At 42.6% G+C, this 24,565-nt stretch overlaps 1 protein-coding gene across 3 annotated transcripts in view; it reads left to right on the top strand.

Moving 5' to 3' along the window:
- The first annotated feature begins 9,050 nt into the window (after positions 1-9,050).
- RNF125 (ring finger protein 125) overlaps positions 9,051-24,565 on the top strand; it is a 48,049-nt gene continuing 32,534 nt past the window's right edge. For all 3 annotated transcript variants that reach the window (XM_055559265.1, XM_055559264.1, XM_055559263.1), the window contains exon 1: positions 9,051-9,629. In XM_055559265.1, coding sequence (XP_055415240.1) covers positions 9,466-9,629 — 164 coding nt within the window. In that variant the 5' untranslated portion in view covers positions 9,051-9,465. The remainder of the gene's footprint in view (positions 9,630-24,565) is intronic.

The following is a 24,565-nucleotide window of genomic DNA, read 5'->3' as shown; positions in this document are numbered from 1 at the left end:
ACTAAACAACAGCAATGTATATGAATATATTCATGACTTTTTGTTTTAATACTGACACACACATTCTTATATGTACCCATGAAAGTCCATGGATTATACAGTCCATGGAATTCTCTAGGCCAAAATACTGGAGTGGGTAGCCTTTCCCTTCTCCAGGGGATCTTCCCAACCCAGAGATTGAACCCAGGTCTCCCGCTTTGCAGGCAGATTCTTTACCAGCTGAGCCACAAGGAAAGCCCAAGTATACTGAAATGGTTAGCCTATCCCTTCTCCAGCGGATCTTCCCAACCCAGGAATCGAACCGGGGTCTCCTGCATTGCAGGCAGATTCTTTACCAAGTGAGCTATCAGGAAAGCTCATATCGATCAATACTTGGCATTAAACATTGTGCATGATCCACAGTAATCAATCAAAATAGTATCTGTTGTTATTTTTATTATCTGCCAGCGTAAAGACTTCCATAATGGAAGCACGTTTATATATACTCATACATAACAGCAAACTATATTTTTGCCTTCCCCAGATGAAAAGACATAATTTAGCTATAGTATTGTGTTGGTCAAAACGTTTGTTAGGGTTTTCTGTAACATCTTAAGGAAAAACCAAATGATCTTTTTGGCCAATCCAATATTTGCTTATACTGGAAGCACAGAAAGCAATGACAGTTTTTGGAATTAAACCCTGAAGCATTGATATTGTGCTGTGATAAAAGATGGCTAGTTGTGTAGGTAGTAGAAGAACGTCCAACAGTAAACTATTTATATGATGGCTAGTGTTGCACAAAATCACAAAAAGATCTTGTATTTGTGTGCAATTAATCATAGACTACTTTCTTAATAGTGTTTCTATTTTTGTTTTAAACCACTATTTAAATCATTTATTGTCACTTATCTTTTCATCACGTGTGATCTTGCCTCCCAAAATAGATTATGTCACCTGTATTGAGTTGGCCAGTGCTTTCCAGGTACTTAATGACTTAATTTTTCCTTTAAATATGTCCATTTGAAATGCTGAAGAATGCAGTGTGACTGCTTTCACTTCAGTGGAAATCAGTTTACTAACCTGCAAAATGAGAGAACAGGGTCAGATAGCCTCTAGGATCCTTTCCCACTCTAGGCATACCATGATTTCATGTTCATTGAGGTAGAACACCTCAAATGTGGATTTGCTCCAAACATTAGCCAGTTGTGCTGCCCACTGAAAATTATAGAAATATTTCCCGAGTTATTCCTGGAGTCAAACAGCATGTTTTGAGAATAGGCTGTAATGTGACTGTGATCGCAGAAAATGGCCATGGTCAGAATGGCACGGGGACAGCTGCCCCTAACATGCTCCTTGGGAAACCTAGCAACAAACAGCAATGTGATTGCTTAGCAGGAAAACTGAGGACAGTATTCCAAGTGTGAAAAACCTAATTATGCTGAAACCAGAGCCAAAGATTCGGGTCCTCACCTGGAGGGAACTCATACGTCTTTCCTTCAGCAGAGCTTCATTTTTAATAATGTTCTTCTCCCTTTAAAAAGGGAATAGTACCTATTTTATCATCAAATGACACCAGATTGTGGAGGTGTGCTAACACCATGCAGGATCGCATATCAGATGCTCATATTTCTGCTGAACACTAAGAATCTTTATTACTCTTGATAGGTTTATAGTTAGGAATTTGTAAACTGTCTTTGTAAATACAGAGATATGTATGTTTCGGTGCCAGGGTATTAACCAGTGTGCTCTCATCCAGTATTGAGGAGGCACAGCCAAGGTGATGAAGAGATTATATTAGGGATGCATATAAGTAACTCGCTCCTGGAAACTGACGCCTCTGTTGCTGTCACAGTAACCCGCAGGTTCTACTGCTCGCCCATCATGCGGAACCACATTTCACAAGGAAGGAATGGTCCATCGAGCCCTGCATCAGAACCATTGGGGGATTGTTAAAAACACAGCTTCCATAACTTATTCCTGGTTCCCTGACTTGAAATGTCTTGGAATGAGGCTATTTGAATAAACTCCTCAGGTAATTCTGATGATACATAAAGTTTGAGAACCCTTGACATGGACAGAGTGACTTGTCAAAATCATGGTATGGCCATGTCGCTGTTCTACCTAAATTCTTAATTGGCTCCACTAAGGCACAGAAGCAAGTGGAAATTTTTTTCACCTGTCAAATACAGCTTTCATGATATCACCTTTGCGTAGGTCTCTGGGTTTTTCTCTCTTTAACATCTGCTGTGTGCTTAAAATTGCAGCAACAAAGGACAGAGCATGCCACTTCTCGCCTTCTTATCTGTGCCCACCAGATTGTCTATCTGGAATGTTCTGTCCATCTTTCTTTCATTTCAGATTCCCTCTATTTGGAATGCTCCTTTAAGTCATCACCAGTAATGCTCTTTCTCTGAATAGATTGGTCTTATATTGAATTATAAATGTAATGTTCTTTTTCTGTCCAACTTAACCTACTTGACCATGACATGCCTTCAGAACACAGGATGAATATGTGAGTGAGTTTGGCTGTAAGCCACAAAACTCAACTCTGAATAAATGAGTCAAGTGAAAAAAGCATTGGTAAGATACGGGATGGCTAGGAGATAAAAGGGAGGTTTGTCCACTACACTTAGGAAGGACAGACACCAGAGAGGCTGTAGATCCTAGTCACAGGAACTCCTGCTCAGGCCAAGGGAGAGCACTGAGGGCTGCAAAGTAGACGCATGACTGGTGGCCCCACCAAAGTCACATGAGAGGAAGAAAAGTCAGTTCCTCCAAAGGAAGAGGATGTGGTACTGTCACTGAACAAGGTGAGGAGATGCTTGACAGACAAAAACAGTAGCTCCCACTCCACTGAGTCTTGCTCCTGATTGTGTCCTCAGTGTCTTGTGAGGACCCAGACACATGGTAGACTCTCCTTGGATGTTTGCTGGATAAATGAACCCGGAGACAACTAACATTTATTCACACTACCTTCCAGGCAATGAGCAAGAGTTTCAATGTCATTGAATTCCACCTCTCAGAACAGTTCTACAAGTAAACATTATCTGTGTTTTCCAGATGAGGAAACGAAAACCAAAGAAGTGACTTGCCAAGATCACTCAGTTAGCAAGAGAAAAATCTAGGACCTTGAACATGTCCTGTACTGCCTTCCCCTGCCGCTGCTGCTGCTGCTAAGTCACTTCAGTTGTGTCTGACTCTGTGCGACCCTAGAGACGGCAGCCCACCAGGCTCCCCCATCCCTGGGATTCTCCAGGCAAGAACACTGGAGTGGGTTGCCATTTCCTTCTCCAATGCATGAAAGTGAAAAGTGAAAGTGAAGTTGCTCAGTCGTATCTGACTCCTAGCGACCCCATGGACTACAGCCTACCAGGCTCCTCTGTCCATGGGATTTGCCAGGCAAGAGTACTGGAGTGGGGTGCCATTGCCTTCTCCACCTTCCCCTAGTGAGAAATATATAATGCTTTTTCTCCATAAGAAGTATTAAGGACCATGCCTTGTCCCAGTAATATCCTTGTGTAGTTAACAGTGTCTTAGAGATGCCTTCATGTTATCCTATAGAACGCCAGTATGGTATAGTGGTTAAGTTTATAGGTATTGAGAGTCAGATATCCTGGATTGGACTTGATGCTCTGCTTTTTGCCATCAGTGTGATCTGATGCAAGTTTTTAGCCTATTTGTACCTCTATTTCTGCAGAAAATCAGGATGATAAAATAAGTCACCTATGTTGTTGTGTTATTATGAAGATTAAATTAGGTAACATACACAAATCACTTAGATTAATACCTGATACATAGTTATAGGCTAAAAAATTTTGCTTTGTCTCCTTATCACTGCATTGCCTTCCACAGTATGTATGTATCATAATATATTCCATCATTCCCCATGGGAATTTTGTGCCTGCATCTTTTGATGTTATGGACAATGCTTCAGGGAACGTTCCTGTTTGTGCCTTCTTGTGCACGTTTGTCCACATGTTGGTTCAAGGATTTGAATTGTTGAGTTTAAGGATATTTGTATGTTAAAATGATTAATTTTTACCTATTGCAGTTCAATATATCAAAACAAACAATAGATCATGCAGTTAAATTATCTCTTCCCATTCCAATTCCTTAGTAATTAGTTCCCTCTCTCAAGGCATCCACACTTATTCATTTCTTGTGTATATTTTTTAAAAATCGATATGTTTATATCAGTCCATATATGTGTGCATATGTATGTGTGTGTGTGTATGCCTAAAGACATTTAAAATATATAAATGATAGTATTCAGTACATATAATGGTGCTCCTAAAGTCTTTTTCACACAGTAATACATGTTGGAATGCTTCCTTTGAGGAGAGTTATAGAAGTGCTTTTCCTTCTATTTTTCTTTTCTTTTTTGGTCACACCATGCTACTTGTAGGATCTTAGTTCCCCAAGCAAGGATTGGTCATCACAGTGAAAGCACCAAGTCCTAACCTGTGGACCACCAGGGAAGTCCTGTTGTTCTTCTTCAATGACTGCATATTCCATTGTAAAATGTACTATAGTGTATTTACTCGTCATTTATTGGTGAACTTTCAAAGTATTTCCTGTATTTTGATATTACAAATAATACCGTAATAAACATCCATGTCATTTCACCTACATGCATTTTTAAAATTAAATACTGCAAGCAGGCCTAAAAATAGCAAGCTTCACATTTTTAAATGTTGTTTTATCTGTTTGTTAATTGTTAAGTAAATGTACCATACTTTCTGAAAATATTTTCCTATTATGGACATTTATGTTTCCTCTAAGTTTTTGGTACTAACAACAAACTGCAAAGAATATATACATGTCACACACTGCTGTGTTTAAAGTGGATAACCAACAAGGACCTACCATATAGTACAGGGATCTCTGTTCAGTGTTATGCGGCAGCTTGGATGGGAGAGGAGTTTGGAAGAGAATGGATACATGTATATGTATGGTTGAGTCCCTTTGCTGTCCACCTAAAACTATCACAACAACATTGTTAATTGCCTATACTCCAATATCAAATAAATAAAATCTATAACAAAAATTTTACCAAAAAAATGAGTATAGACATGTCTTTCTCATATCAACACCACTTGAAATTGTAAATTCATTTCTTTTCATCACTCCTACAGAAAAATAGATAAGTAAATCATGTATTTTTCCTGGCAATTGTATTCTCATTTTAGGTTTACTAAAAGATTCTCAGACTTCTTGATACCAGAGATGTTGATTATAAGGCTGTCAAATTTCTTTTTACTAATGTATGCTTCTGATCCCTTTCAGGGCCTAGAGTCTAGATTATAAATTTATTCTCTGCCTAATTCCATCATCATCATTACTGTCCATTTTATGTTTATTAAGAACCTTGTAAATAATATCAGCTGTTTAATTGTCATCTATCCTCCCAGGTCCCAGTTTCCTGCTTTAATTTATCTAATGTTTGTCTTATTCTTTTCTAAGATTCTCAGTGTTTCTCATCTCTACATAAGTGCCTTAGTGAAAAGCACAAATAAAAGATCTAGGATTAAAATATTAATCTGCCACATAATTTCTGTGTACCCTTTGCTAAGTTAAATTCTAAGAGCCTATAAAATGGAAACAAATAATATCTACCTTGTGATATTAGTATTGAATTACAGTCACCAAACTAAGACGTGAGGTTTGAATTAGAGGGAGTTGAAAGTGGTGTGTGTTGGTATAAAGTGTTCAAACAGAGCAAAAAGTCACGTATAAAGTCCCTGAGATCAGAAACAGTTTTCTGACCATCCCAGTCAAGGAACAGAAAGAAGTGCAGAAATTTAGGACCATAGAGAATAAGGGAGAGAGTGAAAGGAGATGGGAGCCAAAATGGTTATTTTGGGAGGCCCTATTGTGGGCCTACCCAATTTCTTCATCTTCTTTCCTGATAAGGATCCCCTAACTGTATTGCTCAGATAACTGAAGTGCAAAGCCCTATGGAGTATATTATGAGTTTAAGCCAGTTAGAATACCCTCATGGTCCTCTGCTAGTGACTGGTTTAAGAATGGTCATGGGGCCCAGTTTGAACCAATAAGATATAAGGGGAAGTCTACAGAAGGCACCTAGGAAATGTTTTCCTCCCACTTAAAAGGAGAAGGAGCTAGAAGAGGGAAACTATCTTTCCTTTCTGTTTTTAGAGATTGTTGTGTATAGATGCGGTTATTGGAGCACTTCCTGCCGTCTTTCAGCATGAGGAAGACACTACTGACACGGGATGGCAAAGGGCTGAGACCTTGAGGACATCTTTCAACTGCTGAGCCAGCTCTGGAACTGCTTTTCTGTGGACTGATTTACATATTAGATAATAAATATCTTTATTGATTAAGGCGCCTTCTGTTGAATTTCTGTTCCCTGTTGCAGAGGTATTCTACTGATTATAGTTACTGAAGGAGTAAGATCATGGAGAGCTTTGAAGATCATGCTAAGGATTTGAAATGTAATCCTAAGGGTTATGGAGAGCCATTTAAGTCTTTTGAGCATGGAGTGACGTAAGATACTTGCTTTCCAGAAGGTCGCTTTAATTGCGATGTGGATAAGAGATTGGACAGTGGCAATAGGGGATGCAGGTGGATCCACTTCTCCAGGGGATCCCAACCCAGGGATCGAACCCAAGTCTCTTGCATCACAGGCGGATTCTTTACCATCTGAGCCATCAGGGAAGCCCGGAACATATAGCGACTACTGCATCAGGTCACACAAGAGAACGCAATGATTTAAAGTAGGTGGTGGCTGGCCATGGGAATAGAGAAAAAAAGGAAACAATTAAATAATTATTGAGAGATTTACTGGAAGCAGAATCATGATTGGGATTGATTCAATGTAAATGAAGAAGAGGAAGCAATTAAAGGTGGCTCCCAGGTATCTGGACTGAGCTACTAGGTAGATTATGGTGCCATTTACTAAGAGACGAATAAACAGCTGGAGGTGAGTGCGTTACTGTCCACCTTGAGCTGAAGCTGTCTGAAGCAATGGGCTGATTATGTCGCATAAGCAGTTGAACATATAAGTGCCTAGAGTAAAGATAAAGACTTTGCCACCTAGATGGTAGCAGAATGGATGTGATTTTTTAGATTCTTAGGTAGGGAATAAATGATCAGAAGGGGTAAGATCTCAAGACAGAATCCTACCATCTCCAGCACTTCGGTTTTCCATGGAGCAGGGGAGGCCAGAGAAGACTGAGAGAGAACAGCCAGAAAGAGAGAAGGAAAGACAAAACATGTTTCTCCAAGGAGGCGGAAGCCAACACTGACAAATATGGGTGAGAGGTGAAGCAAGAAAGGGGCTAAAATGAGCCACATAAAGGCCACCTACTGGTGACGTTGGTAATGAAGTGGTTTTCAGACAGATGAAGGTAGAGCGGCGGTCAGTTCAGAACCCAGGTTGGACTGCATTAGGAGGTAACTAAGAAACAAAGACATAAAAAAGCAGAGAATCTGGTCAACAAGACATAGGACAGGAGCTGAGGGGCATGTGGGAATCAAAGGAGGGTTTTTTTCTTTTACAGAAAACAATAGTTATCTTTCCCTCACCCCTGTATCCATTTTCTCAGCAAGCCCTTTTAAGTTTCTGTCAAAATATATCCCAAACCTGTCCATCTCTCACCTACTACCCAGAGAAGCCCCTGGTTCTGCCACTATTACCCTCGCTTGGACTCATTCAGTAGCCTCCTAACAGGTTTCTCTGCTTCCATTCTTATTTTACTTTTGTCTTTTCCAAACCACACAGCAGTCAGAGTACTCAAACGTGGCACCTGGAATAAAACCCGGATTCTCGGTCCTGGCCTGAAAGATTGAGTATGATCAGGCCTGACTCCCATCTCATCTCATCCCATTTATACTCCTAGCCCCCCATGCTCCAGCTCCACACCCTTCTTTCTGGGCTGGTTGTTATTGTTGTTCTTGCCTGGTTCACCATTCCCAGAGCTTAGCAAGTTTCTCCCTAAATCTTGGAGTGTTTGACTCCTTTTCATTATTCATGACTCTACTCAAATATCACCGAAACCAAAAAGTCTTCCCTGACCTTATGCTCACTGCCACAATCTTCATTCCCAGTTCTATCTTCCTCTTGGCTCTTATTATCTGAAATGAACAAGTTCATTTATTTATTTATTTGTTGATTCCTTATATTGTCTCATTAAAAGTAAAATATGGGCAAAACTGGATGAAGTGTATAGGATTATTGTTTATTATTGTATGTGTGTATTGCATATGCATACTATGTATTACTATGGATTCTCTTTTAATAATAAGAATATGAATCTGTAATTGTTGCTGTTGCTTGGGTGCTTAGTTGTGTCCAACTCTTTGCAATCCTATGCACTGTAGCTCACCTGGCTTCTCTGTCCATGGGATTTTTCCAGGCAAGAATACTGGAGTGGGTTGCTATTTCCTATTCCAGGGGATCTTCCCGACCCAGGGATGGAACACGGCATCTCTTGCCTCTCCTACATTGGCAGGAGGATTCTTTAGCAAATGCGCCACCTGGGAAGCCCTGAATCTATGATTATCTTCCCCCAAAATGTTTTTTAAGTAAGTTCTGTGAGAACTGGGATTTTTGTTTGCTTGTTGGAAACTGTGTCCCCATCACCAAAACGGAGTCTGTCACGCAGTGGGCACTGAATAAGTTTTATTAAATGCGTGAATTAATAACTGATGTATTTGGTCATAAATATTCAAAAGAGGATGGAGAGGGGAGTACAAACAGCAGCAGGAGATTCCTAAAGTGAGGAAACTGGGCGGGGAGCTGGCAGCGGAGGTTGGGGAGGAGGGGCGGTTGCGGGGTTGGGGGAGGGGGACGCTCCTAGAACAGCGCTGGAATCCCTTTCCTAGAGTTGGGACTCAATTCAGCTCCAAGAACTCTTCCCACTACTGCTTGCTACCTCTCCATTTATGGAGTGTTGATTAGATGACGGAAGTATTGATTAGCACTTTCTTAGGAGACGCTCGTAGATCCTCTCTGTGGCTACAGCAGTAATCATCACATTGCAAGACCGAGAGGACCAGCACCTTACAAGTGGGTGTTCTCCCGATTGCGTTCAGGCAAGACCACGCCCGCACTTTCATACACTAGCTCTAGAGGTTCGGAAGGAGGAGTCGTGCGATTGCCGCCGAGGTTCACCGCCAGCCCCGGTCCTCGGCTCTGCAGTTGAGGTGTCAGATTTCAATCCTCCAGGGCCGGGGGACGTCTGGCGTGCACCGTGCGCCCCGCCGCCGCCGCCTCCCAGCCTAGACTCGGGCAGCGAGCGGAGGGAGGTTCACTCCGAACGCGGCATCGCACTCGGCCTGCCCTAGACCCAGGCTGGGCGCCGCGACCGAGGCTGCTCCTCGGCTGCGCGGGCTGGGCGCGCGGGGAGGCGGCGATCGCAGCTGGGCCGGGACTTCCTTCCTCCACCGCAGGACAACAAAACAAGCCGGCCGCAGACACCGAGCTCTTGGCGACCGTCTGGGGCCGGAGGCGCAGGGATGGGCTCCGTGCTGAGCAGCGATAGCGGGAAATCCGCGCCCGCCTCGGCCACCCCGCGGGCCCTGGAGCGCCGGGGGGACCCCGAGCTGCCCGTCACGTCCTTCGACTGTTCTGTGTGCCTGGAGGTGTTGCACCACCCCGTTCGGACCCGCTGTGGCCACGTGTAAGTGCCAGGGGAGCTGGGTTTGCGCGCCCACCCCGCCCTTGGTCGGGTGTGGGGGTGGGTGGGTGATGCTAGAGGAGCCGTGGGGATGGGGGATTGAGATGACAGCACTTGGAGGAGACTGATGCGAGGAGAGACCTGGACCCGTCGAGGGCGGACCACTGGGAAAGTGCCCAGTCGGAAAGTGACACAGGATTTCAGGGAGGGGAGAAACACCAACCGGCGGGTCTTGCAGCGCCCCCGAGAGACACCTTCTCCGGCAGCCCAGGTGCAGAGCCCCCGGGATGCGGATCCAGGGCTGGCGAGCAGAGGAGGGTGCGCAGGGCTGGAGGAGCGGCACGCGCCGGGACCCCAGGCGGAGGCTCGGCTGAGCGCAGTGGCCGTTCCCCTGGGTTAATCGCGCGGCGCTTCCCTCTCCGCCCGGAGCCGGGGTTGGTTTTGTTTTGCTCGCTCTGTGCACGTGTGGTCCAGAACGCCTGCCGAGGCTGGTCTGTTGAGCAGGCAAGGATCTGTGCAAAGTGTCAGGTCTCTCAAAGAACCGTCAGATTGGACCGTCCAAGTGACTTTCTGTGGCCTTTAGAGTTTAACCAGCCGCCAGGGTGGGGTCTGGGGCTTGAATATTACCCCCAAGCCTGTGAATGCAGCCTTTTAAAGCCCAGTCACCCGAGTGACGGAGGTTGCTGACTACCTGCGTTGCGCACCGCCCCCTCACACGGTAGGAAGTAGGGATAAAAATAACTGTCTTAAAAACCACATACACGCTTTGTAACGAAAACGCTCTGGGAGCGCACAGCTGTGGTCGTTTCTAGGAAGAGTTTAAAAACAAAAATCCCTCTATAAAATTAGCACCTCCTTAACGTGTGCCCGAGTAACTAGTAGTTGGGGGTTGGGTCTGTGAGTTTGTGTTCTGTTCGTTTAAAAAGCTTTCTTCCGGTGGACGCATCGGGTGTGTGACTGGGCGTGTGGGTAAGATTGGCGGGGGGCGGGCGGGGCAGGAGATTTCATAGAGCCTGAGTGAAAACCCATTTAATGTCTTCTTTGGATCACCGACTAGTTTGATGAAGCTCCGAGGCAGTAAGTGCTTTTTTGGCTTACCGGGGAAAAAAGAAGTGTCATAAATTATGAATACAAGTGCACAAAACGTCTTTAAAAGGACTTAGATGGTCCTTGACACCTATAGCCTAGCATCTGAGAAACAGTTTTCAACTCCGAAAAGCCTAGCAGAGAGCCAGGGAGAAAAATCTGCTGCCCACACAATGTTCAAAGCAAGAGTGCCCCTGGGCATTATTTTGTGGCTGTATTTTCAGGGCCTGTCGTTTCAGCTTTGTATTTTAAATTCAAGGCTAATTTACCTCCTGTCTGATACCTGATGTAGTTTCCTGGCCGTCCACATTGACATAATTCCCCCGAGGCCAAGATAGAAGCCAAGATGTTATTGTGTCCTGTATGAAATATATTGATTAGTTCAGAGCAGTAATACCCCTCAGGATAATTACATTTAGTCTGTATGGCTCAGCGGTAAAGAACCTGCCTGCCAATGCAGAAAACCTAAGAGACGCGGGTTCGATCCCTAGTCTGTATCAGAGTTAAAGCTTTTCGGTTGCGGGGAACACACACCGTGGGCATCAAGTCTGGACGACTTTCTTTTGTAGGACTGAACTGGGCAACATTGCTATTGGAGATTGTTATCTGATGGTTTCCCCTAGTTTGGATTTTTGAATGCTGCAGCTTAGTATGTGCAGTGTTTTGCTTCTGCTAAAGGGTAATAAAAACTTGTGAAATGTTAAATCCTGTGTTTAATCTTTTTCTTTGTTAAAGTGAATAGGAAACCAGCAACTGGAAAAAAAAGCCATGAAGTAGCATAAGGGCTGGACAAATCGCCTTCCCTCACTTTATTGTTCTTTGTTTTGACAAAGCTATGTCCATTGTTCTGGCTGTGGGCACAATTTCCATATTCCTACTTTTGGCAAATTTACTTGGGCCTCTTCCACTTTGTCAGTGTGAACTAGAGTCCCTTCTGCTCTGGAGATGGTGAGTCCAGAGCAAATGGCCTAACGCCATTTGTACTTCCTAAATGAATTACTCTCTTCCATTGAACTTAAATTGGAAAATGAGGAAATGAAATGAAACCGCTATATTATCCCAGACTTAAGCTAATTTCCAAACTTATTAAACTAGGTTGTTTATGCTAATTTCGGTTTATAAACCAGTTTCAAGTTGAACAAATATAATATGGCAACAATGCCTTGAATGAATATGTATGTATGTACTGTGATGGAGTAAAAGAGTGAGCTTGATAGAAAGCAGAATTTGAAGTTCTATCTGCCAGTAAACAGCTGTGTAATCAGCACTCTGCTTAATCTTTTTGAATCTTAGTTTCTTCGTTTGTAAAATGAGGTGAGTCATGAAATTTCTATGAGTATTAAAAATGTAAAAGTAGCCCGTAATACTCAAAACATAGTTGGTTTTTTTAATTGAAGTATAGTTGATTTACAATGTTGTGTTAGTTTCAGGTGTCAAAACATAGTTTCTGTTTCCCTCAAAGTCATTCCATAAAGCAAGCAAAAACCCCGTTATGGGTTTTCTCATCTCCGGATTTCTTTCGGAATCAAACTGGGCCACAAGAAGATAAATCTGTGACGTTTCCAAGATGTCCCAGATAGTCTTACTCTTAGCTTACGTCTTTCTTCCTTTGGTGGGCTTTAAGAAGTTCCATTTTAATGTTCTGACGCCATTTGTATGGCCCTATCAGTTGTAAAAATAGATTTGGAGGCTGAGACTTCCTACCTCTGCCTCATCTTCTGCTGTCAGTGAGCTGGGGAAAGAGATGAGTGGAAACTGTATATGTGAAACTAAAAGGGAATCTGATTTAACATTTAAAAGAAATATTCAGAGAAATTTGATATGGTAGATACAGAGGGAGACAAAAGTGGAAGATAGATGAAGGGGGCTCAGGAGGAAGTTAATGACCTCATGATTAGGCCTGATGAATGTATAGTAGTCTCATAGGCAGACATCTAAAAAGTGTCCTGGGACTTCCCTGGTGGTCCAGTGGCTAAGACTATGAGCTCCCAATGCAAGGGACCCAAGTTCAATCCCTGGTAGGGGAACTAATACCCCAACTAAGAGTTTCCATGCTGTAAATTTAAGATTTTGTATGCTGTAAGTAAGACCTGGTGCAGGCAAATAAGTAAATAAATACAAGATGCTTTTGAACTTGATGTTGGAGAATACTTGAGATTTCCTTGGACTGAAAGGAGATCAAACCAGTCCATCCTAAAGGAAGTCAGTCCTGAATATTCGTTGGAAGGACTGATGCTGAATACTGAAGCTCCAATACTTTGCCCATCTGATGTGAAGAGCCGACTCAATTGGAAAAGACCCTAATGCTGGGAAAGATTGAGGGCAGGGGGAGAAGGGGTCGACAGAGGATGAGATGGTTGGATGGCATCAGCAACTCAGTGGACATGAATTAGAGCAAACTATCCAGGAGATAGCGGAGGACAGAGGAGCCTGGCAACAATGGTGTCGCAAAGAGTCAGACATGACTGAGTGACTAAGCATAGCAGGCAGCACAGCATAATTGATATGTAACATCAGTTTCAGGTATATAACATGATGATTTGATTTTTGTAAATACTGCAAATTGATCACCACCCAAAGTCTAACATCTGTCAGAATATATGCTTAACAAAATTTGTCTTTCTCATGATGATTAACTTTTAAGATCTACTCTCTTGGCATCTTTCAGCAATCCAGCATCATTAACTATAGTCGCCATGTTCTATATTCTCTCCTATGACTTACTTATTTTGTAGCTCAAAGTTTGTACCTTTTAGACTTCCCTGATCATCCAGAGTTTAAGACTTGGCGCTTTCACTGCAGGAGGTACCCATTGGATCCCTGGTCGGATAGCTAAGACCCCACATGCTGCAGAGCAACTAAAAGCCTGCCCAGGGCAACTCCTGAGCCTGTGCGCCCCAACTAGAGAATCCATGTGCCACAACAAAGATCCCACATGCCGGCAACTATGACTCCATGTGGCCAAATAAATAAATTTTTTTTTAATTACTAAAAATTATTTTAGAAAAGAAGAAGTATTTTCCAGGGAATAGGGACCCACGTATTCCATGCTGCTTTAAAAGGCAAGTGCATGAAGGCTGGGAATTGACCACTGGGTTTATTAAATGTGGAGGCTATGGGTGGCCTTTGAAGAGTAGTTTAAGTGGGATGTGGGCTCCAAAACTAATTGGAATGGGTTCTCAAGGGATCAGAGAAGCAAGTGAGAGATGGGGAGTATCGAAAGCCCTTTCATGGAGTTGGGAGGCAAAGGGAGGAGAGGGATTGGGGCAATCACTAGAAAAAGATGGGGGATCAAGAACATCTTCTTTTAAAAAAAATAATGGAATGTTTTGTCTGCTGATGGAAATGAACCAATAGTGAGGGAAATTTTGATTCACAGTAGAGAAGAGAGAATTGCAGAGCTATGATTTTCAATGAGGGAGCTGGCTTTAGGTAGGGGAATGGACAGTTCATCAATATAAGAGGATGTAGAATACTAAATGGGCACAGATGCAGGTGGTTAAACTGAAGTGCTGGGAGGTTGTGGAAGTTTCCCATGTGATTGCAGATTATCACTGATGTAATATTTGACCTGTGATTTGATTTTTTTTTTTGAACTTTAGTTGCTGTACAATATTCTGTGTTACAGATGTATGATATAGTCACTCATAATTTTTAAAGGACACTTCATGGGAAATAGATGGGGAAACAGTGTCAGACTTTATTTTTTGGGGCTCCAAGATCACTGCAGATGGTGACTGCAGCCATGAAATTAAAAGACGTTTACTCTTTGGAAGAAAAGTTATGACCAACCTAGATACCATATTGAAAAGCAGAGACGTTATTTTGCCAACAAAGGTCCGTCTAGTTAAGGCTATGGCTTTTCCTGTGGTCATGTATGGATGTGAGAGTTGGACTGTGAAGAAGGCTGAGCGCCGAAGAATTGATGCTTTTGAACTGTGGTGTTGGAGAAGACTCTTGAGAGTCCCTTGCACTGCAAGGAGATCCAACCAGTCCATTCTGAAAGACATCAGCCCTGGGATTTCTTTGGAAGGAATGATGCTAAAGCTGAAACTCCAGTACTTTGGCCACCTCATGCAAAGAGTTGACTCATTGGAAAAGACTCTGATGCTGGGAGGGCTTGTGGGCAGGAGGAGAAGGGGACAACAGAGGATGAAATGGCTGGATGGCATCACTGACTCGATGGACGTGAGTCTGAGTGAACTCCGGGGGTTGGTGATGGACAGGGAGCCTGGCATGCTGCTATTCATGGGGTTGCAAAGAGTTGGACACGACTGAGCGACTGAACTGATACTCCATTTATAGTTATTATAAAATATTGGCTATATTCCCCATGTTGTATAATACATCTTTGTAGCTTGTTTTATACCTAACAGTTTGTACCTCTTAATCCCATAATCCTAAATTGCCCCTCCCCCTTCCCTCTCTCCAGTAGTAACCACTAGTTTGTTTTCTATATCTGTGAGTCTGCTTTTTTATTCTCTAGTTGTAATTTTTAGGTTCCAGATGTAAGCTGTATCATATAGTATTTGTCTTCCTCTGACTTATTTCACTTAGCATAATGCCCTCTAAGTCCACCCATGTTGCTATAAATGGCAAAATTCCTTTCTTTTTTATGGCTGAGTAGTATTTCATTCCGGAGAAGACGATGGCACCCCACTCCAGTACTCTTGCTTGGAAAATCCCATGGATGGAGGAACCTGGTGGGCTGCAGTCCATGGGGTTGCACAGAGTCGGACACGACTGAAGCGACTTAGCAGTATTTCATTCATCTTCTTCATCCATTCGTCTATTGATGAACACTTAGTTTGCGTCCGTATTTTGACTATTGTAGATAATGCTGATGTGAACATTGGGGTTGTATGTATCTTTTTGAATTTGTGTTTTCATTTTTTTCAGATATGTACCCAAGAGTGGAATTACTAGATCGTATGGTAACTCTATTTTTAATTTTTTGAGAAGCTTCCCTACTGTTTTCCACAGTGCCTGCACCAATCTACATTCCCACCAACAGTGTATAAGGCTTCCTTTTTCTCCACATCCTCACCAACATTTGTTATTTGTGCTTTTTGGTGATGCCATTCTGATAGGTGTGAGGTGATAGCATGATTTTCATCTGCATTTCCCTGATGCTCAAGCAATCTTGAGCATCCTTTCATGTGCTTCTTGACCTGTGATTTGACTTTAAGATGAAACTTTGCAGTTTAAACATGAGCCTTTTAGGCCCCTGATGCTAAAACAAATGTGTATAGAATGCCTCCTCCTTCTAATGTACTTGGGTAAGTAAGCATCACTCAAAATATGATGATTGGGAATGCTCTGGCAACCAGTGGTTAAGACTCTGTGCTTCCAATGCAAAGGGCTTGGATTTGATCCTTGGTTGGGGAACTAAGATCCCATATGCTGAGCAAAGTGACCAAAAAAAGTGAGGGTGGGGGTGGGTAGAATTTGATGATTGGAATCTTGTACCATCTAGACCCATAACTCTTGAGAGCCGTTGTTCTAATAAAGTAATGCCACTTTCTACATTGCCACTGCTTTAAGTTCCCAAGCTTAGCAAATGTTAAGTATTTTGAATTAATGAGTGACTCTAAGACAAAATTCGAATACTTCTGCGAGCACCGCTTTGGACAACCACTTCACAGTGCCAGCCAACTGATGCTATGGAGTTTGAGTCACAGATCGGAGCCCATGATAGTTATTGAACGCCCTTCCTTTTATAGGCTTATTCGTTTGTGCCTATATTACTGAGAATTTTAGAAAGATGTGATTAAGCTGGCCTGAAATTTGCCTCAGTTGATGGTTGGGCTGCACGGTGTTTACCTAGCAACATTAGTGTTGTCATAGGCATGATAAATATTAGTGATCTATTAAATTACACGTTTTCCAACAAACAGAACTTAAATAATGATGTAGATTGAGTTTTTATGCTGCACGAGATTCTCCATAGAATGTGACTACTGGTCCTGGGTTTTGATCCCTGGGTCAGGAAGATTCCCTGGAGAAGGGAATGGCTACCCATTCCAGTATTCTTGCCTGGAGAATTCCATGGACAGCGGATCCTGGTGGGCTACAGTCCACGGGGTCACAAAGAGTCGGACACGACTGAGTGAATAACACTGGTCCTAGGACCAGCAGCACTACAGAATCTCAGACCCCAGCTCAGGTCTGCTGAATCTCAGTCTGCATTTTCACAAGAGGCCCACGTGATTTTTATCCATTTTCGAGTTTGAGAAATTCAGCCTCAAATAACCCTATTTAACTGACAGTAAGATGCAACAAGTTGAGGACAGTGTTTGAGCATTATAGAGAGGCACCCCTCTAAGATTGTAGGTGAAAGGAAGTAAAATTTTCCTTAGGGGGGTTAAATATAATCAACACATAATGGAGTGTAGATTCAATGTTCCGAAGGCAGAGTCAATTTTTGGAGGCTAAATGATTTCCAGGATGGAGTAACCTCATTGACTACATAAAAACATTGAAGGTAATTTCAAGGGACAGTGGCTGGGGGCCTGTGCTCTGAGAACAGCACTTGGGCCTGTCCAGGCTGATCCATCCATCAGTGGTAGAAGGGAGACTGGTTGTGTGTGTGTTTATTGCCTTATATTGGAGTTGTTGTTTAGTTGCTAAGTCATGTCCAACTCTTTTGTGACCCCATGGACTATAGCCCACCGGGCTCCTCTGTCCATGGGATTTCCCAGGCAAGAATACTAGAGTGGGTTGCCATTTCCTTCTCCAGGGGATTTTCCTGATCTAGGGATCAACCCACATCTGCATTGGCAGGCAGATTGTTTTCCACTGAGCCACCAGGGAAGCCTTCGTCCTCCCTTTGAATAACAATAGAAACTCCCCTTATTCTATTTATATGTTCCCCAAGGGACCCAAGATTTTTTGTTCAGCTTCATATTGGCCTTCCCACAGTGAAGCACCCCAGTGCTGAGAGCATAAAGAAAATGTTAGACCAACCACATGTTGCCAAGGGCTTCTTCCAAAACTGCATTTGGGGATCACCTCTGGCCCCTTATTCTGCCTGTCTAGCCCTGGGCCCCATGGAGTCCCTAACGCATCCTTGCTTCTACTAAGGGTGCAGTTTTCCCTCCTAAGATAGTGGACATAACTTTAATTACCCAAGGTCCTCAGCAACCCTTTCCCCATTTTCCTCCAATACTTTGCCAACTTTTCTGTTGTTTGAGTTTTATTGCTAATCACTTAATTAGAGAAACAGATTAGCAAAGAGGTTAATAAAATATACAGTGGGGGTGGGTTGATTAAGTTTCCAGCTGATTTTAAAGTTCTTAGAGTCATTATCTAGTTCCTGATTGATGTCATCAGGAGCTGCAAGCTCAACAGAGGGGAGGCAAGTGGTGTGAGTGAGAGAGGAGGGTGGACGCCTACAGGAACGGACACCAACCTATGTGGCCACGTGGGAACCGAGTCCAGAGCTGCAGGAGACTTAGCTTTTCAAGAGAAGCCAGAACCTTGATTTCATGTGTGAAATCTGATTTTAATGCAATGACAACTTGGGACTTCCCTGGCAGTCCAGTGGTTAAAACTCCACGCTTCCGCTGCAGGAGGCACAGTTCCCATCCTTGGTCCAGGAACTAAGATCCCGTGTCCTGCAAGGGGTGGCAAAAAGAGAGAGAGAAGCAATGACAACTCATTCAGAATTTTTGAAAACATTAACTCAACCTTTAAAAAAAGTGCTGTTGACATCCATCCTCAGCTTTCACCTACATTCTCCTCATTCTGATCATGTCTGTCCTGAGTCATCATACAGTCTTACGGAGGAGAAGGAGGACAGACGTGGAAATTCCTTACCTCCTGGGGCTTGTGTTCATTTTTACTCCATGGGTTTTCCCAGAAGGGGTAAAATAGTTATTAGCGAGAACATTGGCCCCTGCCCTGAAAATTCTCCTTGGGCCCATTCCTCATAACCAATTCAGTTGTTTCAATCTATTGACCGTTTACTGAGTAGCTACTACTCAGTGCCGGGGGCTGTGTGGGAGGGACGCTTACAGGACTTTGAATGGTTCTATGCAGTGTATATTTTTGTGGTTTTCATGCAGTGTTATTACTGAGGCATTTTTTGTTTTGTGGGATTCTGTTTTTCAGCTTTATTGAGGTAACACAGTACATAATTGTATACAATTCTATAACCACCACCTCAAACAAGATCTAGGACAGTTAGTTCCTTTACCTTAAAACTTCCCTCGAACAGGTACACACTGCTATTTATAAAATAGACAAACCACAAGGATCTACGGTATGACAAGGAACAGTATTCAGTATCTTGTAATATAATGGAAAAGAATCTGAAAAAGAATATATATATATATTAATATATAAATATATAGGTATGACTGAATCACTTTGCTGTACACCTGAAGCTAACACAGCATTGTAAATCAACTATATTTCAATTACAAAAGAAAAAGACTAAGTGAAAAGACCTAACAACATCAGAAAAAAAAAATCCCCTCGAATCCTTTGCAGTCAATCCACGCCCCACATAACACCATCTGCTTTCTGTCACTGAGTTCTGGAATCATACAGTAAATAGTCTTTTGTATTTGACTTCTTTCACTTAGTAACGGAGCATATATTTATTGTCATTTGGTCAATCCTAAACCCTTTGCCTCTGCTTTCCAAATCAATCCTAAATCTGTCTGTCCGCTTACACTGTCTACTGCTACTTTGCTGGTCTGAGCCACCACCCTCTCTCTTTTTTAAAATAATTGTGTTTATTTATTTTTGGCTCTGCTGGAGTCTTCGTTGCTGTGTGGACTTGTCTCTAGTTGTGATGAACAGCTGCAACTCGCTAGTTGCGGTGCTCAGGCTTCTTACTGCAGGGGCTTCTCTTGTTGCGGAGCACAGGCTCTAGGGCGCACGGACTTTAGTAGTTGTGCCACACGGGCTCAATAGTTGCAGCTCCCAGGCTCTAAAGCATGGTCTCAGTGGTTGTGGCAGTTTGGGCTTAGTTGCTCTGCGGCATATGGAATCTTCCTGGATCAGGGACTGAACCCGTGTCTCCTGCGCTGGCAGGTGGATTCTTTACCCCTGAGCCACCAGGGAAGCCCCACCACTCTCTCTTGAACCAACTCTTATGGTGGACTTAACACTGAACTCTGAGCTATGGCTCTCATACCTCTAATCCATTCTTTACAGGGGAACCCCAGTGATCTCTGTAATGTAGATCAGGTCATATTACTCCCACTTAAAACCCTCCAATGCCTGCCCATCACTCTTAGCTCTTTATGGTCTCAATCCTACACAGGTAGACCCTGGGCCCCCTGCATTTCAGCCACACTGGCTTTCTGTATCTCAGCAAAACGGTCCCTATTTTTTGTACCTTCTGTGTTCAGCTTGGAAAACCATTCCCGGGTCTTCTGAAGTCTGGTGTCTTCAAATGTCATCCCAGGGACCACCCATCTTGCTGCTCCTTCTGCCCCACCCCCTCTATTTTTATTGCCAACTGTTTTCTACTTCTCAGAGCATTCATCCTTTGCCCGTCCTTTTGTTTACCTGCTTATTTCCTCTCTCTTCATCCTGTAACTCTGAGAGCAGGGACCTCAGGCACTGCCATGGTTTCACTCCTGGCATGTCAAACACTGTCTGGCAATCATAAGCTGTTATTAAAAATTTTGTTAGTGAGTCTGTGCTTATGAGATTGAGTCTGGGGAGATTTTTGCAGGCTTTGTAAAGTCTTCATTATAAACCATAGAATAACTGTTCTTGCTGAAAGCCATACAAATTTTTTTTTTTTACAGTTTGTATTTTCTTGCTTCAGCCTTTTATTATCTTTCCAATTATTCCTGCTCTTTAAATTTATTTGAATAATCATAAATGCAAGCTAATCTTTTCCTCACTCTGAATTTAAGTGCTCTTAAAAATATATTTAAAAAATATTTTTCTCTTCAAATCACATTCTGTTAAAAAAAAAATTCAACGAATTGCCAGTCCAGGTTTGATGCACGATACTGGATGCTTGGGGCTGGTGCCCTGGGACGACCCAGAGGGATGGATTGGGGAGGGAGGAGGGAGGAGGGTTCAGGATGGGGAACACATGTATACCTGTGGCGGATTCATTTTGATATTTGGCAAAACTAATACAATTATGTAAAGTTTAAAAATAAAATAAAATTAAAAAAAAAAATTCAAAAAAAAATTCAGACCTCTCATCCTCTGAACATTTCCCTTAATTTTCCAATTAAAGTTTCTCAGGAGTAAAAAAAAAATTAAGTAATTTAAGTAAATTTAAGTAATTTAAGTAAATCATAATAGTAAGATGATTAATTTCCCCTAACATTTTATTATGAAAAATGTCAAGCATACAGTAATTTGAAAGAATTGTACAGTGAATATCCATAGATCCACTATCTGTATTCAGTTGTTCATTTTGCCATATTTGCACTTATCTTTCTATCATACTTATCCATCAATCCATCTGATTTTTTTTAATGCATTTCAGAGTGGGTTACAAACATTAGCACACTGTACCCTTTCTCATATGAGCATGCATTATATTAATATTAACCAGAGTTCAATATTTATTTATGGGATTTTTTTAAAGTAAATTATACATAGTGAAATGCATCCATTCTAGGTATAACATTTGCCCTTAGACCTATGTTTAGCCCAAACCCCTATTAAAACATAGAATAGTCTCATTGCCCCCATATGGTTCTCTCCTACCCCTTCCCAGCCATTCCTGTCCTTGTACCCTTGTAGACAGTCATTGTTGAAACATTTTTTTTTCTATCATAGACCAGTTGTACCTGTTTAAGAACTTCATCTAAAGTGAAATATGGTCACTAGTGTCTGGTTTCCTCACTCAGTATGTCTTTGAATTTCATCCATATTATTGCTTGTATGAGAAATTTGTTCTTTTTGTATTGCTATGTAGAATTTCATTGTATGATTGTGCCACAGGTTGTTTATTCACTTTTTTATTGATATATACCTGGGTTATTTCCAGTTTGGGGCTATTATGAAAACATTCCTTCTGAATATTCTTGTACAAATGGACATTTTAAAAAATTCCTTTTGAGGAAATACATGGGCTTGGTATTGCAGAGTCAAGGGGTACCTGCAAGTTTCATGTTATCAGACATTACCAGACCATTGATCCCAAGTGGTTGCAGATGATTTACTTTTTAAAAGAATTGTTTGTTAATGTTGGTAATAAGTTGATGTGGTTCACGCTTAAAATTTGACAATGAAAATGCCCTTCTTCTACCACACACCTTTTCTTTCCAGTTGCTGTCTTTTCAATGGGTAAATTAATGTTCTTATTCTCTTTACCCCAAATGTTCTTATATACCTACAAGACTGCAGGAAGCTCACACTGTGTGTATACAGTTCTACACTTTGCTTTCTAAGACGTTTTAGTTTTGAGTTATCTTGTCTGTATTCCCTGGTGGCTCAGATGGTAAAGAGTCTGCCTGCAATGAGAAAGATCCAGGTTTGATCCCTGGGTCAGGAAGATCCCCTGGAGAAGGAAATGGCAACCCACTCCAGTATTCTTGCCTGGAAAATCCTATGGATAAAGGAGCATGGCAAGTCCATGGGGTCGCAAAGAGTAGGACACGACTGAGCGACTAACACTTTCTGTCTGTATTCCCTGTTATGTAGTATGTATTACATAAAGCTGAATTACCGTCTGTGGTTTCTGATTAGGCCCTTCAGAAAATGTCTGATGATTGCATACTTTTTGCAAGCATTTCTATATTTGGCTGCGTTGGGTCTTTGTTGCAGTATGAGGGACATTTGTTGTGTCGTGTGGGATCTTTTGTTGCAGGCAGGGACAGTAGTTGTGACTCGCAGGCCCTGTGGTATGGGCTCTGTGGTTCTGTGGCATGTGGGATCTTAGTTCCCCAAGCAGGGGTTGAACCTGTGTCCTTTGCATTGGTCGGCAGATTCTTAACCACTGGACCAGCAGGGAAGTCCCAATCACTTGTATACTTTTCATGCCAAGATACCAGGGTAGGGATGGTAGAAACTCCAGCACTCACGACTTGAATTTGATAGCTACACCTTTAAGGAGAGAATGTTCCCCTCAGATCTTTGGAACTCAGCAGTTCTGCAGTCTTGCTTCTGCAGCCCAGAAAGTGAGACTTGAGCTGCAGCAGCATCCAGCGCGTTTGCATGGTGACAATGTTGTGGTTTTTATGTACTCATAATCAGTAAATTCAATCTGTTCTAAAACACCTTGATCTTGATGTGTTTTCTCCACTTGATAAACACTTCTGTTTAAAGGAGTACAGTTAATTGACTCATCTACCAGATTTGCTGCTAATATCCTCATATAATGCAACAGCGTCTGTATCAGGCTCATGTGAGAGTTTCATGCCACAGGTAACACCACTGTACAGACTTGAATGGGTTATAGGGAGAGACTTGGTTTTAAACATACCTCAAATGTGCTCCTTTTCATGAATATCTACTAGGAATTTCCATTATTGTGGTTATTGATTATAGTTACAAAAACATGTACGAAGTATTTACAAAATAACAGCAGAAATATACTCTACGTAATGCCAGGAGAAATATCAATAACCTCAGATATGCAGATGACACCACCCTTATGGCAGAAAGTGAAGAGGAATGAAAAAGCCTCTTGATGAAAGGGAAAGAGCAGAGTGAAAAAGTTGGCTTAAAGCTCAACATTCAGAAAACGAAGATCATGGCATCTGGTCCCATCACTTCATGGCAAATAGATGGGGAAACAGTGGAAACTGTCAGACTTTATTTTGGGGGGCTCCAAAATCACTGCAGATGGTGACTGCAGCCATGAAATTAAAAGACGCTTACTCCTTGGAAGGAAAGTTATGACCAACCTAGATAACATATTAAAAAGCAGAGACATTACTTTGCCAACAAAGGTCCGTCTAGTCAAGGCTATGGTTTTTCCTGTGGTCATATATGGATGTGAGAGTTGGACTGTGAAGAAGGCTGAGCGCCGAAGAATTGATGCTTTTGAACTGTGGTGTTGGAGAAGACTCCTGAGAGTCCCTTGGACTGCAAGGAGATCCAACCAGTCCATTCTGAAGGACATCAGCCCTGGGATTTCTTTGGAAGGAATGATGCTAAAGCTGAAACTCCAGTTCTTTGGCCGCCTCATGCGAACAGTTGACTCATTGGAAAAGACTCTGATGCTGGGAGGGCTTGTGGGCAGGAGGAGAAGGGGACGACAGAGGATGAGATGGCTGGATGGCACCGCTGACTCGATGGACGTGAGTCTCAGTGAACTCCCGGAGTTGGTGATGGACAGGGAGACCTGGCGTGCTGCAATTCATGGGATCACAAAGAGTCGGACACGACTGAGCGACTGAACTGAACTGAACTGAACGCCCACCCAGCTTATGCAGGTACAGCAATCAGTGATCTCATAGCTTTGCTGCTTCTACTTGTCATGTGTGCTAAGTCGCTTCAGTCGTGTCTGACTGGACTGTAGCCCACCAGGCTCCTCTGTCCATGGGATTCTCCAGGCCAGAATACCAGAGTGAGTTGCCATTTCCTTCTCCAGGGGATGACCCAGGGATCGAACCCACATCTCTTATATCTCCTGTGGTGGCAGGCGGGTTCTTTACCACTAGTGCCACCTGGGAAGCCCAAGGGTTTTTAAAAAGACTACAAACTTTGAGCCTCTCCCAAAACTGCTTGAGGACAAAAAAACATTACTATTTTAGGAATTCCCTGGCAGTTTGGTGGTTAGGACTCTGCCTTTTCACTGCCAGGGGCTCTGGTTCAATCCCGGGTCAGGGAACTAAGATCCCACAAGCTGTGAGCTACTGGCAAAAGACACCCAAAAAACAACTCACTACTGTCTTCACAGCTGTGTGACCTCAGCAAGT

Source organism: Bubalus kerabau, chromosome 21 (genome assembly GCF_029407905.1).
Source record: "Bubalus kerabau isolate K-KA32 ecotype Philippines breed swamp buffalo chromosome 21, PCC_UOA_SB_1v2, whole genome shotgun sequence".
Lineage (NCBI taxonomy): Eukaryota > Metazoa > Chordata > Mammalia > Artiodactyla > Bovidae > Bubalus > Bubalus kerabau.
Note: the sequence above shows the minus strand (reverse complement) of the source record. Positions and strands in the feature narration are given on the sequence as shown.